The sequence below is a fragment of the Alosa sapidissima genome, chromosome 17, assembly GCF_018492685.1.
Source record: "Alosa sapidissima isolate fAloSap1 chromosome 17, fAloSap1.pri, whole genome shotgun sequence".
NCBI lineage: Eukaryota > Metazoa > Chordata > Actinopteri > Clupeiformes > Clupeidae > Alosa > Alosa sapidissima.
Window position 1 is genome coordinate 11,873,894 of NC_055973.1, and position 16,537 is coordinate 11,890,430.

At 42.2% G+C, this 16,537-nt stretch overlaps 1 protein-coding gene across 1 annotated transcript; it reads left to right on the top strand.

The window, feature by feature from the left end:
* The first annotated feature begins 6,688 nt into the window (after positions 1–6,688).
* On the top strand, positions 6,689–9,690 carry neurod6a (neuronal differentiation 6a). Its single transcript, XM_042067811.1, has 2 exons — positions 6,689–6,817; positions 7,165–9,690. The coding sequence occupies exon 2, from the start codon at positions 7,173–7,175 to the stop codon at positions 8,181–8,183; it is 1,011 nt and encodes a 336-aa protein (XP_041923745.1). The 5' UTR covers positions 6,689–6,817; positions 7,165–7,172; the 3' UTR covers positions 8,184–9,690.
* The last annotated feature ends 6,847 nt before the right edge of the window (positions 9,691–16,537 follow it).

Consider the following 16,537-nt stretch of genomic DNA (forward strand, 5'->3'; position numbering starts at 1 on the left):
ATCAGTGAGTGTGTGTGTGTGTGTGTGTGTGTGTGTGTGTACTAATCCAACCTACCTGCTCACCTATTATACTAATCCCATGCAACATGCATCCTTTCATATGTTCAAGAAACGAATCATGTTTTTTTTCACACAGCCTCCGCATGACCACTCGCTCAGCTCTGTGGTCACGACATGAGTAAATACTACTAGAATGATTAACACTGAGTGTGAACATTGTGTGTGTGTGTGTGTGTGTGTGTGTGTGTGTGTGAGAGAAAAAATACCCACATTCGCTCACAGTGAGGGTCTCAGCAGCGATTACAGCCTAGCAAGATGTGTGATTTGCATGTTGAACCCCTCTCTCGCTCTCGTAACTCCTCCATTTTCACTCGGGTCATTAGCTTTGTCTATTAGACAGCAATACTTCTATTAGCGCCTCTGGCTCCACATGACACTTCCACACAGACCGAGAGACAGAGAGCGAAGATGCAGTCAACATAGCCATGCCTGGTTGTCAGAGGCTAACGGCGATGGAGATGCTAATTGTTACGGCATACAGGTACACACCCATGTCAGCTGCCGATAGCCCCCAGGTCCCTTGCTCTTCTGTGAGGGAACTGAATGCCTTGTCGTGAAGAATAGGCGGCTTAAAAGAGAAAAATAGGATCACTTCCAAAGCAATATTTGTTGTGATGGCCTTTCCAGTTTTTACAATTAGATAAGCTTGGAAAATCTCTTGATGGCAGATGATGGATTGGCATTGTGGAGAACAGCTGGGGCCTTGAGCAGAGAGAGAGAGAGAGAGAGAGAAAACATTCCAGTAATGTGACTAAAATGGTGTAGTGATGTCGAGGTCATGCTATTGTTAACCTGAACTAAGAATTTGTCTGTCCCACAATTTGTTTAGCCTACTTATTGTGCCTCATGGTGAAAATATCCAGAAAGCCAATTTTGTATTCTGTAATTCAACTAAGGGCCGTATCTGAAACGTCTGGTCAGAGTAAAGTCTTTTTAGCAAAGACATTTAAGGCGTGTCCAATGTTCGAATGACTGAATAAAAATCCTAAGTGTAAATCCTAATTCCAAAGTTGTTTGGAACTGGTTCCTAAGGGCTGCTTATATTTTGACAGTGACAGTGCGTCTTCAGCTATGCTTTATATGCGCCTTTCGCTATAGACCAGGTTTTTCTTGGTCAGAGGTGTAATGATTTTTAGAGGGTGTAAGATACTGATTTTTGGATCATGCACCAGACCACCTTATGTTGATAATTGCCACACCCTGGGCGCAAGGTTTAATAAAAGTGGAGTGCATAGCGAAAAATTCACCACTGACTGGGTGTACGATATGAAGACTTGCGTCACTCTTTGCACCACCTTGCCTAGTCATTAATGACCCAAAAGTAAGACACACATCACATGATCCTTTCACATTATACTGTATTACAAGATAACTATTAGCAAAAGAGTTAATATTCTATATCCTGTAATGACAAATTACTAGCAATAGAGTTATATAGAGAGAGATAAAGAGTTCTGGAAATTGCTGTGACATGATATATTACCACTGGTCATCAATCATAAGCACATATAGCTTAACTCATCATTCTCACACACACTGACACACTGACTGATTTTTATTGGGTGGGAATTACTGAGTTACTCATCATATGATACTAACATTATCACAATATGATACTAACGTTATCACAATATTATAACGTTATCACAATATTGGCCGTGACAGCAATGCTCCCACAATAACGATGGTATCACAACATGGTGATTCTGCAATACAATACATTGCAGACAATCAATCATATACAATACATTGTGATATATGTGCCTGACTGAGTATTTATTCACTGTACTGTGGTGTCAGTGTCACATCATTTGACTGAGATGGAACAACACAGTAAAGTGCATTGAGTAAACCCCAGATAATTGAAGGTGGTGCTCAGATGAATAGAGTGAATAAACTAAAATTGTACTGTCTTCAGTCTAAAAGAAATGTATCGCTATTTAATGTCAAAATATTGATGATCTATTATCAGCAGAAATATCACAATAGTATCGATGCATCGCTTTTTTCACCCCACCCCTACTATGGAGTAGACCCTCTGGGGTAGGCCTTACTGTTTAACATTAAGTTTACATTATCATGTGGATTGCCATAACTAAACTATCTTGATCTAATGAATAGCAAAACAGCCCACAGAACCTTCCAGGTTCCTGTGCCAACCTGCCGTCTGATGCCAGAACGTTTAGGAAAAACACCAACTAGCGAGGAGGGCAGGGTTCCCAAATTCTGACTGGGAACGGAGGGCCAGGGAGAGCCAGGGAGAGCTCTGGCGCAACCAATGCCTCAAGGACCAGGAGGGGTGGTCCTGTTTGCCAGATTTGTTATAATGCACACACGCACACACGCCGAGACACACACACTCAGACACTCACACACACAGACATTCCAACGCCTGTAGACAATAAATACAGATACGCAAACATATATACACTAAATTACATTTATGTACACACGCACAAACACACACATCAGTGCCTGCAAACACAACAGAACACATATCTGCAAACACATTAAAAGAATCCTCTGTCTCTCTCTATCACACTCACTCTCTCTCTCTCTCTCTCTCTCTCACTCACTCACTCACTCACTCACTCACTCACACACACACACACACACACACACACACACACATACACATACACACACACATACACACACAAGTAAAAATAGTACAAACAACACACTCCCATGCCCAATGAGACAGCCAGAGCAGAGCATTACCTGACAGTGATGATCAGATACGGGCCCTCCTCAATAGAGTCTCTTAAAAGAGCACAGTTGAGCCCACAGCCAAAGGGCTTGTGAAAACACACACACACACACACACACACACACACACACACACACACACACCCCAAAAAAGCGAAACTCCCAGTTGACAGACCTGGCACAGCTCTCAAATCAACAACTCTCCAATCAACATTCCTGGCACTCAGAGTCCCTCTCCGCAAGCCTCCTCGGTCCCAGGTTGGAGGCACTGGCAGAGTGTGGCCCAGCAATTAAAAAGGCAGCATTTCTGAAGATCAACACCCCAGACTGACAAACACCTCTACAACTCTACTCATTTGCAAATCTGATCACCATAAATTTGACTGGTGAAAGGTGACTGAACTTAGTTTAAGAAGTATTAAGGGCACAGAGTCTTTGTGGATGAAAAACCTGACAGCATTACTGAAAGTCAATAGTTAAGACCAGCAGAGAATAATTGAGTGGGGGTGGAAAATATTCCCGGGATATAGTTACGGGAATCAATGGGTATTATAGTGTGATCAAGCAATAGTTGTCATTGCAGATATTATTCACCAACCAGTCATAAATTAACATTATACATTTTTAAAAACATGCAAATTATTCATCGCTCCATATTGTCATACCATTAACGCTCTAGCAGACTCACACCTGGGTTCTTTTGTGTGTCAACGCTTGTGTTTATTTTTCATATATTTTCAAAGCTTTTTTTCCAAGACAGGATATTGAGCGAGCATTTTCTCAAAAGGCATTTATGGTTGGTTTGGATGAATATTAATCATTCCCTTTCAAAGCAATACCATAAGTGTATACGTCTGTTGTGTTATGTTATATAGACATTCAACACAATGTCAATGTTTAAAATCGAAGATTTCACATTCACTTATTTTTTTAGGCAACTAAAGCCACATCAAGACGCTGTTCAGACCAAATCAACTGACTGTGTGGCAGGTGACAGTGTCTTGCGGTCGCCTGGGTCTCTCAGTAGACCTTCTTTAGCAGAGCTGTGGAGCTCAATGAGGGTGTGCGCCGCTCAACGTGTGAACGCCAGCGCCTTCATTTGCAGCTTGCATTAGGCGTGGGCCCATCTTTAAAAGTTGATAATGTGTTAATTAAATCACTGGCAGAATCGGCGTCTGTTGCACGGGCGAGAGCGGGGACTCGCTTTGTCGTCTTTTGTTTCCCCACTGCACAGTCCCATAAAGCAGAATAGCCCTTAGTGGTGGTTTTAGTCACCGTTAAGTTAGCAGGAGCAGAAATTATTTGAATGTTTCTGTTTTATTTCGGAAAGAAGGTAAGGGCCAGACTCACGGGTCTATTTTTAAGTGTGTGTACTAAATGTTTTATGTGAAATGGGTCGGGCCTTCTCTCTCTCCATTCTCCGGCACAATGATTTATTGCCCAAAAAGACCAGAGAACTAATTAACAGAGTAATTAATTAATATAAATTTGCATATTTGCATTTGCAATTAGTGCAGTCAAGTGATTAGTCTGAAATGGGAAGTTTGACTCATCAGATGTTGGTGTGTGTACTGAACCGGAAAGCTCGTCACCAGCTGAGGCCTCTGGGGGGGAGGGGAAAGCAGCGATTTATGTTACAGTGTGTGTGTGTGTTTATATCTGTGAGCATGTTCCTGTTTACATGGTTCTATAAACACCCTCATGTAAGTATGTATGTCAATCAAACGTGAATCTAAGGAATTGCCATTGAGCTTCTAGTACCCAGCCATTATGCATGCTGCCATTCTTTGTATGAATTAACTCTCATGGGTCTATTGAAGTCTGTATAAAATAACCTTTGCACCATTACATCATGCTACAGTATGCAGCCTGTCAACAATAGCCCTCTGGCTACAACATAAATGCCATGTAATATGATTAATATGTGGCTATCTTGCTTGCTCACTAAGCTTCAGAATCTCACTGCTGCAAAGTGAACTAAACAAGGTTAAATGATAATCATGGCCTACCCTATTGAACATCACATGCTGCCCTCTCCCTCACAACAAACAAACACACACACACACACACACACACACACACACAGGCGCCGACACAAAACACACCCAGACTCACGCTCTTGTATACACACACACACACACACACAAACACACACACGGGCAAACACAAAATGCACCCAGACTTACACTCTTGTATACAGACACACACACACACATACACACACACACAGGCACCGACACAAAACCCAGACTCACGGTCTTGTTTTTTTACTCATCCCATGCGCCACGTGGCACCATCCTTGGCCGTCCTTCATATTCCTGCGAACGAGGTTGGCACCTAGGGGGTGGGGGGGGACTCGGGGCGCGTTCTTGCTGCGCGTCTCTGGGCGGAATAATAAATGGTGGCGGCCCTATCCCCTGTAGCAGGCCGGCAGTGGTGACCGTGGCTCTGGCGGTGACAGCGGGAGCTTTCAGGAATAATGGAATGCCCGGGTGTCGCGTCTCAGCATGGACGGAGTCAGAGCTCATTCCAATTACTGAAACACAGAGCCGCCAGATGCACCAGTCGCCCGGGCCACCGGCCCACCGACAGCAAAAAAATAAAAAACCCACATGCCAAAAGCTAGAGGGAGGGAGGGATGGAGAGAGAGAGAAAGAAAGAGAGAAAGAAAGAGAGAAAGAAAGAGAGAGAGAGAGAGAGGGAGGAAGTAGGAAGGAAGGGAGGGGAAAAAACAACAACAACAACAACAGCATGGTTTTTCCGCATGGGGCTGCACTGTGTGATGGAGGCACAGAAGCACCAGACCGACTGGACTGTGTCCGTGTGAGGGAGAGATAATGGACACCAGGCTAATTGTGCACAGAGTGCATTTTGCTGGGGAATTGCCACCACGGCGGAGATCCACATCCTTGACTTGATGGCTCAATTTTTAGATGATTGTCATTTAATAGCCTTAGGCAGCACACTGCAGATCTGGTCAAAAGCCCCTCGTGGACACTTCTGGGACTGGCTGTCTGTATGTGCAGAGGGGGATGCAGTGTTGTGGTCTGTGGGCATAATTACTCCAATCCCCCAGAACGCATCTTGCCTAATCATCTGATTTAACTGACCTTGAACCAAAGGTCATGTGTAGAGGTGGCCGGGACGATGAATGTTAGTGCCAGCTCAGCCGATCAGCCGAACGCCCTTGATGAGGCTCCCCTGGAAGATAATATCCATCAATCACTCTGACTGACATGCTGTCATTCACAGGACGATTTGACAATATGAGCGATTTGACACAATCTGTGATTGGCACTACACCTGATCTAGGAACAGGACTGATGGTGTTTGGGATTAGTAGCCTACATAGGTAGATAGTTGGTGTGTTCAGATTCTGATACAGAGTCTGATACATAAGAGTGATGCACATGCATGGACTAAGAATTTTACACAACATAAACACATTGCAAAATAGCTTACTGATTTAACAATTGGAAACACTGTTTAAATAGCATTAAGGCCCATACCTAAATAGGCTTAAACTCATTTGTATATGTGTCTGTGCATCAAATTTGTAAATAATCTTTCCCCTACTATGTTGAAGATGGAGACTACAGGATTTAATTTCACAATTAAATCATGATGCATACTTGGAGAGCTTGACGGGAAAAAATCTGTCTGCAAAACTGGTTTAAATAAAGTGTGTGTGTGTTGTGTGTGTGTGTGTGTGTGTGTGTGTGTGTGTTTATGGGTGTATTGTGCCTTCACTGTGGTGCCCAGCTAGAGGCATGCCAGATGATCAGGGAGGGATAAATGTCCCCCGAGACCAAACCACGTGACGAGCACTGTCACGTGACGTAAGCACCAGATGGCATGGGTACCAGCTTTGGCAGTTGGCATCAGTGTCATTTCTCTAAGAGAGAAAGCGGGTGGCGGAAAACACGGCGAGGACTGGTGAACTGCGCAAGGTGCAGGAGACTCATCCGGAGCTAAACGAGATTAGAAAAAAAAACTTTTAAGAACAATTAAGACAATGCACGCTTTTAATTAATCTCCCAAGGCACAGGTAAGAGGAATTCGGTGTATTATTAAGGGCACGTGATATTTTTGCCACAACTATTCTCATAAATTCTGTGAAATTGTGATATTGTGATTCTGGGAATTAATTCATTTAATTATGTTAGAAAATTATGTTAGCTTTATTTTGCACTTACGGCTTTGAAATGTTTATGTTGGATTCAAATTTTCTGGAGGTTGCTCTTTAAATCATTAGATGTTAGAAAACTGTCTCTTGACAAGAACACCGACCATGGTAGGATGGCTTGCTTTTCATCAGGGACAGACTACATACTTTAAACAATGAACAGGCATTCATTTACATTCGTTCTTACACTGCCTTCTCGTTATCCTTAGCAAGGACGATGTTGACTTTACCATTTGAGGAGCCCGTGATGATGGAGTCTCAGTTCATGGCAAACTTTTCTCGGGACTGCGATGGCAATATGAAGGTCGCCAAACCAGACCCCTTTAAAGAAGACGACAACATTTCTCAAACCGATATCAGAGGGCTGGAGGACGAAGAATCGGAGAGAGACGACGATGACCGTGATGACGGTCAAGATGAGAATGGTTTGCCAAGGAGACGCGGACCGCGGAAAAAGAAGATGACCAAAACGCGTTTTGACAGAGTTAAACTTCGCCGCATGGAGGCCAACGCAAGGGAGCGGAGCAGGATGCATGGCCTAAACAATGCGCTAGACAGCCTACGGAAGGTGGTGCCCTGCTACTCAAAAACACAGAAACTATCCAAGATAGAGACCCTGCGTCTTGCCAAAAACTACATCTGGGCTTTGTCCGAGATCCTAAACACCGGTAAGCGACCTGACCTGCTGACCTTTGTTCAGACACTCTGCAAAGGTCTGTCGCAGCCCACCACCAATCTAGTAGCTGGCTGTCTCCAGCTGAACGCCAGGAATTTCATTACTGATCACAACGGGGAAGCGTCCTTCTCTGGCAGGTCCCCGTACGACTCCATGTACCCACCTTACCACAGTCCGGATGTCGTTGCGGCCTCCGGCCACGTCGGCAGCACGGTGGACAGCGTGAAACCCTTTCGGCCCTACAGTTATTGCAGCGCTTATGAATCGTTCTACGAGAGCACCTCTCCAGAATGTGCCAGTCCCCAATTCGATGGTCCACTGAGCCCTCCTATTAACTTTAATGGGATTTTCTCCCTTAAGCAGGAAGACCCGGCTGATTATGGCAAGAGCTGCCACTACGGAATGCGTTACTGCTCTGTGCCAGCGCGTGGTACCTCCGGCCAGAATACGCTGTCAAGAGGCTCCTCCGACATTCATTTCCCCTATGACATTCATCTCCGCGGCCAGTTTTATCCTGTGCAAGATGAATTAAACACGACTTTTCATAATTAATGAGAGAAAGTCAAACGTGAGCGTCCTTTTTTGCCGGGTAATTAGCCTACTGAAAATAAAAGACTTAACACACATGTATTATTTACATGCATTCTGCTTTTTAGATGGGGATTTGGTTGTTGGCCATCTGATGATTTATTATTTATTTATTTATTTATTTTAATTGAATGGACAATTTCGTCAGAGCAAACAGAGTTCGTCGTGGAATCGTTTTGTAGAAAATCAGCGAATCTGTTTTGTTTTCAAACTGAAAATTAACAAATCAATTGGTCCATGTGCAGTATTGGTATTATGACTTATAATCACAGAACTTACAGACTTACACAGAAAACCACAGAGAACGTGTTGTATAAAATCATTTTGTATAACATTTGTACAGTGTATCATCAAAGAATTGCTGTATTGCGATAATGTGTTTTACAGTCGAATGCAATCATGATCTAATTCATTTTTCTTGGGTATGTTCAACAGTAAATAAGGCAGCAATAAAGGCAAGATGAGCTATGCAATTAAGATCCAACTCTTGCAATTCCGAACAATCAAAATTGAAGTGATTTAAGAAGTTAGTTATGACAGAATGGACTTGGCTAAGACTGTCTTATTGATTTGAAGTGTCAACACCTTACATGTCAAATGAATTAACTTAAGATTGCCATTTGTGTATTGAGTAGCCTATTTATAGAGAATCTGCTAACTTTATTTGCCAATTTATTTGTGTATTTATTTGTTTATTTATTTAGGCTATTTATGGGACGACTTTAATGTTAATGTATGCGTGCTCTCTGGAGACTCCTTAGCCTATGAGTTTTCTCAGATGGAGATGTTCAACTGCCTAACTGAACGAAATAATAAAACGAATGCATTATGAAAAACATCTACAAATGTCCATATGTCAATGAAATAATGTACTTGTCAAGCCCTGGTATATTAACATATTTGCCTAAATGTAGGAAACTTGCTATGTTCTGCTATTTTGAGAATACACTGGCAAACAAACATTAACCCCGTATAGAGCATTTATATCGGACAACCAATTATTAAAATGCTATTTCAAACGTTTTGATAACGCCCTGTGTTGTGTCAATGTAAAAATCAACATGTGCAATTAAAATGTATGATATCAAGAAACACAACTATCATAGGCAAAATTATGGAAGCTCGTGCAAATACCTTGCTTTGCAAATGTACTGGATTTGACTGTTGGAATTATTTGCAGCTGTTTCCCAACAGGTACATTTATTAAGAGGCAAAAGCATGTATTCCGTTTAAAATATTTGTTTTAAATACAACAGCTCTATACAAATGTCTTACCATTGTATAGCATACCATAGATATTATTTGCCTTATATTATATGGCAATCATCAGATATGCAATGTTATGGATGTCAACAATGGTGGATTCGTGAAACAATCTGTGTCTTTCTTCTAAAATCTTATAATGAAGTGTTTTCACGTGAAAATCATTGCAACGTGCACTAAACTGGTTTTGTGCAGATTTGTACACTGTAATGGAGTTGTTTTGTACAACAAAAATAAAAGTTTAATTGAATTAACTAAGACGTGTCAAAAGTTATTTAAGACATACCAAAAAGGCTCGTTTTAAATATTTGCAAGCTGTACGTTTTAACAATATCAGGCTAAAAGATTTGGGAAACATACAAGATCATTAAACATGTGATCATTAAAGATCCGAAATAAAAGAAAGATCCGATGGGCCAAAATGTCCACTCGATGTGGTTCGGTGTTAAATCAACTTTCCGTAACCCCCATATAACCAAACATTCAATATAAAATGTGCGTCACTTTTTGTGATCTGTGTGTAGGCCTAGGCAGGCTAGTTGCACTATATAGTAGTATTAAACGTAGCCTAAAATAATTAAAATAAAATGAACAATTTTTCATTGTATCGTTAAATTATAATTCACATGAAATTCCAGGCTTTTATGACTAATTTTGCAACCTTTATATTCAGAGAGAGAGAGAGAGAGAGAGGGAGAGAGAGATATGACTTGGTTTGGCGTGATGTCGCCAAACTAAGCGCAAAGTCTGGAGTGGTGCCAGTTAGCGACAGACTGTGGATCAAACCCTTTTGGGAAGGTGTCCTAGCACGCGTTAATCCCCGGGTGAATGTGCATTGTCATCCTGAGACAGCATGCAAATGGCGAGCGGCTCACAGGTTAGCTATAGAGGGTGATGGGAGATAATAACGCATTCTTACACTGGTTAGACAGGATTAAATCCCTACATGAATTTGGGGCTATAGACACTTCGGGATATAACTTGAATACGCACGGATGAAATTCAATTGTCTAGATGGTACTGGCTGAATATGGTTTCTTATCGGAATATAGGCCTACGTAAATAAATACTAAGACACGTTGATGTCTTGTGCCATTAATAATGGCAGAGACCAAAAGTCACCTAATACTTTGACAGGTGCAAAAACCTGTACCTACCAGGCTGCAAATGAATGCTTCGTATTTATGACCGCTGCTGTGATGCAAACGCTTCAGAAAATCCGCATTGTGGCCATATTTCACACATTTCAGAGGAAAAGAACATATGTTCAGCTTTCTGGAGACACGGTACTGTCATGAGGCATGAAACTCGACAACACCACCTCGGCACCTTCCTCGTTTGTCAGAGCTTACTGAAAGTTTTAATGCAGACTTTTCACACTTACTTAGTTTTTTATAACGTGGAAAGTTATCCACGGGATGAACAGACTGTTTTACTGTTAGGTTTTCAATTCCTCAACAGAGAACCATGCCAAGAAAATATATTGGCTAAGTTAGATGAGTGAAATATGTGGCAAAGATTTCACTGTAAAATGCGATTAGAGAAACAGCTCCACATCCATATACTTTATTTTAGTTCAAAGGACATTTCATCACAACCCTTCAACAAGCCATGACTGACCCATGCCCATGGGCATAACATATTATCCTGTCCATGGACAGACTATATCAAGTCAAACATATGAACATATTTTCTCTTTATGCATTGTGCTTAGGAACACATGCGTAGTGTAGGCCTATCACCAAGAAATCAGAATTAGGCATGAAGAGTTGTCCCAAATCAAAAATCAATTTGACCACACATAAACTTCTGAATTATTAACTTCTTCTGAATGGCATACAATGGAGCTTGTGACACAGGAGATTATTTCAACATACACAGTAGACCTCAGATATGCAAAAATGTTGGTTTGTTTACAATATAGTGGATACCTTCCATATTGCTGATATACAAGTTGTTTTGCACAAAGGAGCTGGATCACAATGCACCATGCTTAATGCCAAGATAAATACATCACTTCTACTCTGAAATTAATTTCACAAAAATGGGTTTGCAGGCGGCTGTGTGCATTTACTCATTTTGTGTTTCTATAGATGGCTTTGTAGAACATTACTTGGCTGTGCTCCCCCAAAATCACCAAGACTGATTGATAGGAATTGTCCCTCTGTCAAATAGTCTCTGTACGTTCTATGTGTGTGTGTGTGTGTGTGTGTGTGTGTGTGTGTGTGTGTTTGTAGGGGTGTAAGCAATGTGAGCATATGGCACTGCCATCCCTCCTTTCCAACCACACATTCATACACAAAGGAAGACATGTACGAAAGTCCACATCCATTTACCCACAAACTGAAACAGAATTGTGAACAGGAAAGTGAAAACATGTGTCATATTGAACCATGACAAAAATGCAATTCTGTTGGTTTGAATGACTAAAGTTGCTGATTGCTGAATGAGCAATGATGGTTTAGACAACAGTCATGAGAAGGTGGGTGTTTCAGTTGCATCGTACCACTATCATTACTGTAACAAGGACTTCTGCCGTTTTGTCCAGAAACACACCCTAGACCAGTGGGATGGAGGAATGTGAGGCCCTGGCACACAGCTATGCTATATAGTCCTTGTTTGTGTATGGCTGCTAACAAAGGCTCCATGGGGCTAACTGGGGAAGCAGACACCTGAGCACCCGGGAGACGCTGCCTGAAATGAATAGGCAGTTAATAATAACGTGGCCATAATTAGACGTGAAAAATGTGCTGTGCGCCTGATGGTGATTGATCTGCAGGGGGCGCCGGCGTGGCACAGGCCTCTCTCGCACACCGTTCCATCCTATCACACCTCTGCCCCCGCTTGTCTGGTGGAACAGATCTATTTATTTATCCACCTATCGATTTATCCACCCATCCTGTTTGTGTATCCACATACTGTATTCATCCATCTGCATATTCAGCGACCTGTCCATCTGCATTATTTAGTTGCTTTCACTGTATGTCACACTCACTCGCTACACCAATCCTTCCATCCATCCTTCTATCTATCCGCTTATTTTTTTCTCTCTTCCATGCCTGTGCCCCTCTCTCTGTCTGTCAGTGTTCCCAAATCTTCTCCACAAGTCCCAGGTCACAGATGGTGTGGGATGGCGCCTTTTCCCCATTAAATTCCTAATAATCTTTTTTTGAGGCCGTGTGGGGCTGTGCGGGACCGGCGGCACCGGGATTTCTCATTTTAATTAGAAGGTTTAAGGAGCTAAGCCCCTTTGAAAAGCGTGTCCTCCGAGATCTGGGTGCAGGTGATCCTCTGAACAGAAGTTGCCACCATGTCTGTAGCCAGCAGCTCGTTTACATATTAGATTGGTGTCAGGTTGGCAGCCATCCTAGCACACAAGACACCCGTCTTCCCCAACACACCCTCCCACCCACTGCACCACCTCCTCCTCCTCTTCATTCCTGGACTTGGCACATGGTGCCACAGGCCTGGCATGGCAGAAGCATTTCCAAACGGAAGGAGAAAGTCATGGGGCTCTTGGTGCTCTCTACACTGAAAAGGTAAGTACTGTGAGTCATCAGGAATGTAGAGACCCGTAGCTGTGTGTGTGTGTGTGTGTGTGTGTGTGTGTGTGTGTGTGTGTGTGTGTGCACTTGTGTATCAGCCAGTGGACAAGGATTGATTTGGCACATTCATTTTTGGTGGAGGCAAATGCCTCTTTCACAGAAGTACCCTCCTTTTAGAAGCGGCAAAGTGAAACATTTCCAACAAGTAGCCCTTGTCCTAGAAGGTGTTAAAAAAAGAGCCAAGTGCTACCATGTCCATAATCACTGACCTCATCCATCTAGGAGACCATTTAATGTGAATTAAAAAGCCAGATATTAAAAATGCAAGAACTATTCCCATTTGGACAAATTACATGAAGTTTGTCTGCCCTCGACACAGGCTAATCAGAGGCACATTTAGTAGCCATTAAGACGGCTGTTGGACAATAAAGTCATTTGTTTTCCCCGTTAACACTGCGACAAGTAGAAAAAAAGAAAGAAAATGTTAATGACCACAAGTCTCTTATAATATATCTGATGGCGCAAGCATGGATCCAGAGAGCACACCAGTTGGGGGGGGGCTGCTGAGAACCTCATGTTATCGGGATTAACACGGATAAAGCAGTATGGTGAGGTGGCAACCGATTTGCCGAAAAGATGGACTTTAGGCCTGCAGGTCATCCAAACTCAAGCCCCCCTGTGGGTTTTGCACCCACTGTGATCCTCAGCAAAGTGTTTAACCCCGGCAGACTGGTCGTTCATCAAGCATTCGTGCCAAATGCCTGTTCTCAGAATAAACCAGTACACACTTGCCTATGGTTACAGTGTTCATTATAGATTCTGAATCACCAAAGCTATATGTTAGAATTAACTGTTTTTCATTCTGTTGAAAGAGTGACTGAATGAATGTTCCCTTCTACTGTAAATTACTTACATTTTATCAAAGTTATGGGTGGTAAATAAATTAGCTCACAATTCTAGTCGAGGAATTTTGAGCAAAACATAAAATTTAATAGGCTTAGTACAAGAAATATTACATGGAGTATGTTTATTTAGCAAAAAAGGAAACATTTGCAGCTAGCAGAGAAACCATCTCCCAGCTGTAAACATTAGGTGGCAATTTTATACTCCAAATGTCAATTTCTGTCCGCTAGAGAAATGGACTGAACATGAACAAAATGACACTCTCTCTTAATTCCCTTTCCACATTTTAACACTTGTCAGACATGGTGTAGAGGGGCCAGTGGAATGGGGAACATATTGCGTGTGTGTGTCTGTATGTGTGTCTATGTGTATGTGTGCCTGTGTGTGCCTGTGTGTGCGTGTGTGTGCGTGTGTGTGTGTGTGTGTGTGTGTGTGTGTGTGTGTGTGTGTGCGTGTGTGTGCGCGCGCGTACATGTGACAGAAAGAGAGCGCTTGCCTAGAGGTGGCACAGACACACCAAGGACCAACTGGTCTCTTGGCACTGAATGAAACTCCTTTAACTGCCGCCACAGACTGAAAGCAAAAAACAAAAAACAGGCAGTAACACACCATGTACCGCTCATGTTGATTTATCTAGAAAGTTGGGGTAATGTCTTATCAAAAAATAAATGATCGAATTGAGATAAACATTAGAACTGCTTCGTGACCCTCTGGGCTATTAATAGTTTTAGAGTCCCAGCGGCATAATAATGAGCACCTTATGAGCAAATTGTTTACAGTCTTAGAGCTCAGGGAACAAACACAAGGCTTTCCTGTCAATTTCACATTAACATGCTACAAATTAAACATTTGCTGACACCATGTGAGCATTTCCACCATTCCAAAAATTACAAGGACATTTAAATTTTCAGTATTTCTAACATTTTTGAAGTCCTGCATATTTCTGCATCTATTGAAGATGTACAGAAATGTATCCTTGACTCAAGGGTATTGTTCTTACTGACACAGGACAGGATTTAATATGAATCCGATCTTAAGGGTGATCAGTCAACAATTGAAGGTAAGATAAAAATAGAGTTTCAAGGCTCTCTATATGATTTACTCTGTACTTGTTGTGGAGCCATGGTTTATGGAGGTCAGTGGTACTGAACAATGGACATGGGACAGCATTTTTTAACTTGCTCTGATAAAGTAATAAAGCAATTGGTTGCCCCCCCCCTCGCAACCGCCTGGGCGATTTTTGGGAACCACTGCCTTATTTGAGTTTGAGTGTCCACTTGATCTTGTCTATTTCCAGTTGAATACCAGGTCCCAACTGTGGCCTGAAGAGTGATTCTGTGGTAGGTATTGTGCAGGTTGTAAGTGTGGTAGGTCTTTCTAAGGGATCTAAGCATCCTTCTTCCAGCTGTTGGGTACCTCATCTTCACTCCTGATATTCTCAAGTAGTGGAAGCAGAACCTTTACTGTGGTATCTATTAATAATTCTATAAAGTGTGCTTCCCATCTTTGGTGCTGTTTCTCCTCACCAATTATTGCTTTTCCTTCATTGTTTTTTCACTGGTATTTCTAACCTATTGAAGTTTCCTGCAAGCTTCTTGGTGGTGTCTTTTTATATTGTCTTTCTTTGCTGCTTCCTCTGCCTCGAATGTGCTCTAGCTGTGCTCTAGCTGTGCTCTAGCTTTCTCTGTTTTGCTTTGACTAGTGTAGACACATTCTGTTGTTTCCTTATTTGATTGTAGGGTTACAGCTGGTATCCACTCTTTTGTTGGTGTTTCTTTTGTCTGAGTATTTTTTGTAATTTCAGTAGGACATGAAACATGTTGCAAAAAGGTATTGAATTCCTGAAACTTTTGCTAAAGGAATCTTGGCACAGCATCAGCTCCTCTCCTTACTCTGATATCCCGTAGAGACCTCCTAAACTTCCTGCTGATGCAGATGCATGTTCAGGGGAGATCTACATTGCTCTATGTATTCTTTTGTGGGGAACACACTGCCCCCAATAACCAGATTGTTCAAAGCAGACAACTCCACTCATTTCTCTCATTTTTTTTATTAATCAGGGGTTGTCCTTTTCCACTTTTGCATTGAAGTCTCTCATCAAGATGTTGATGTCTTTCTCTGAGAACCTAGACTGTGCTCTATCGTAAAAAATAATTTTCTCTTCCCTATCGTTTGTAGGTGCATGACATTGAATGATGTTCAGCCTGATTATCTTCTTGGTATGAAATGATGCTGAGACAATCCATGGGCCATGAGCTTCTCACCCAATCAGTGCTCTCTGTGCTATCTTTGATACTCCTTAAGTATCTGGAGCCCCATCCTCCTCGTGACCAGAGTATCTTGACTTCCTGTCCCTACTCGCCTCATTTAATATCACACGTGTCCACAGCAGACATGTGGACTCGAGTCACATGACTTGGACTCGAGTCAGACTCGAGTCATGATTTTAATGACTTCAGACTTGACTTGATAAAATTCGGCATGACTTGCGACTCGACTTGGACTTGAATACTATTCACTCAAGACTTGACTCGGACTTTGCCTCTTTGACTTGTGATGACTTGACATGTCTCGAATCAAAAACTAAATTTCCTGATCGTGTACCAG

Coding starts and splice junctions, on each gene's coding strand:
- neurod6a (XM_042067811.1), top strand. CDS start 7,173: ATGTTGACTTTACCATTTGAGGAGCCCGTGATGATGGAGTCTCAGTTC.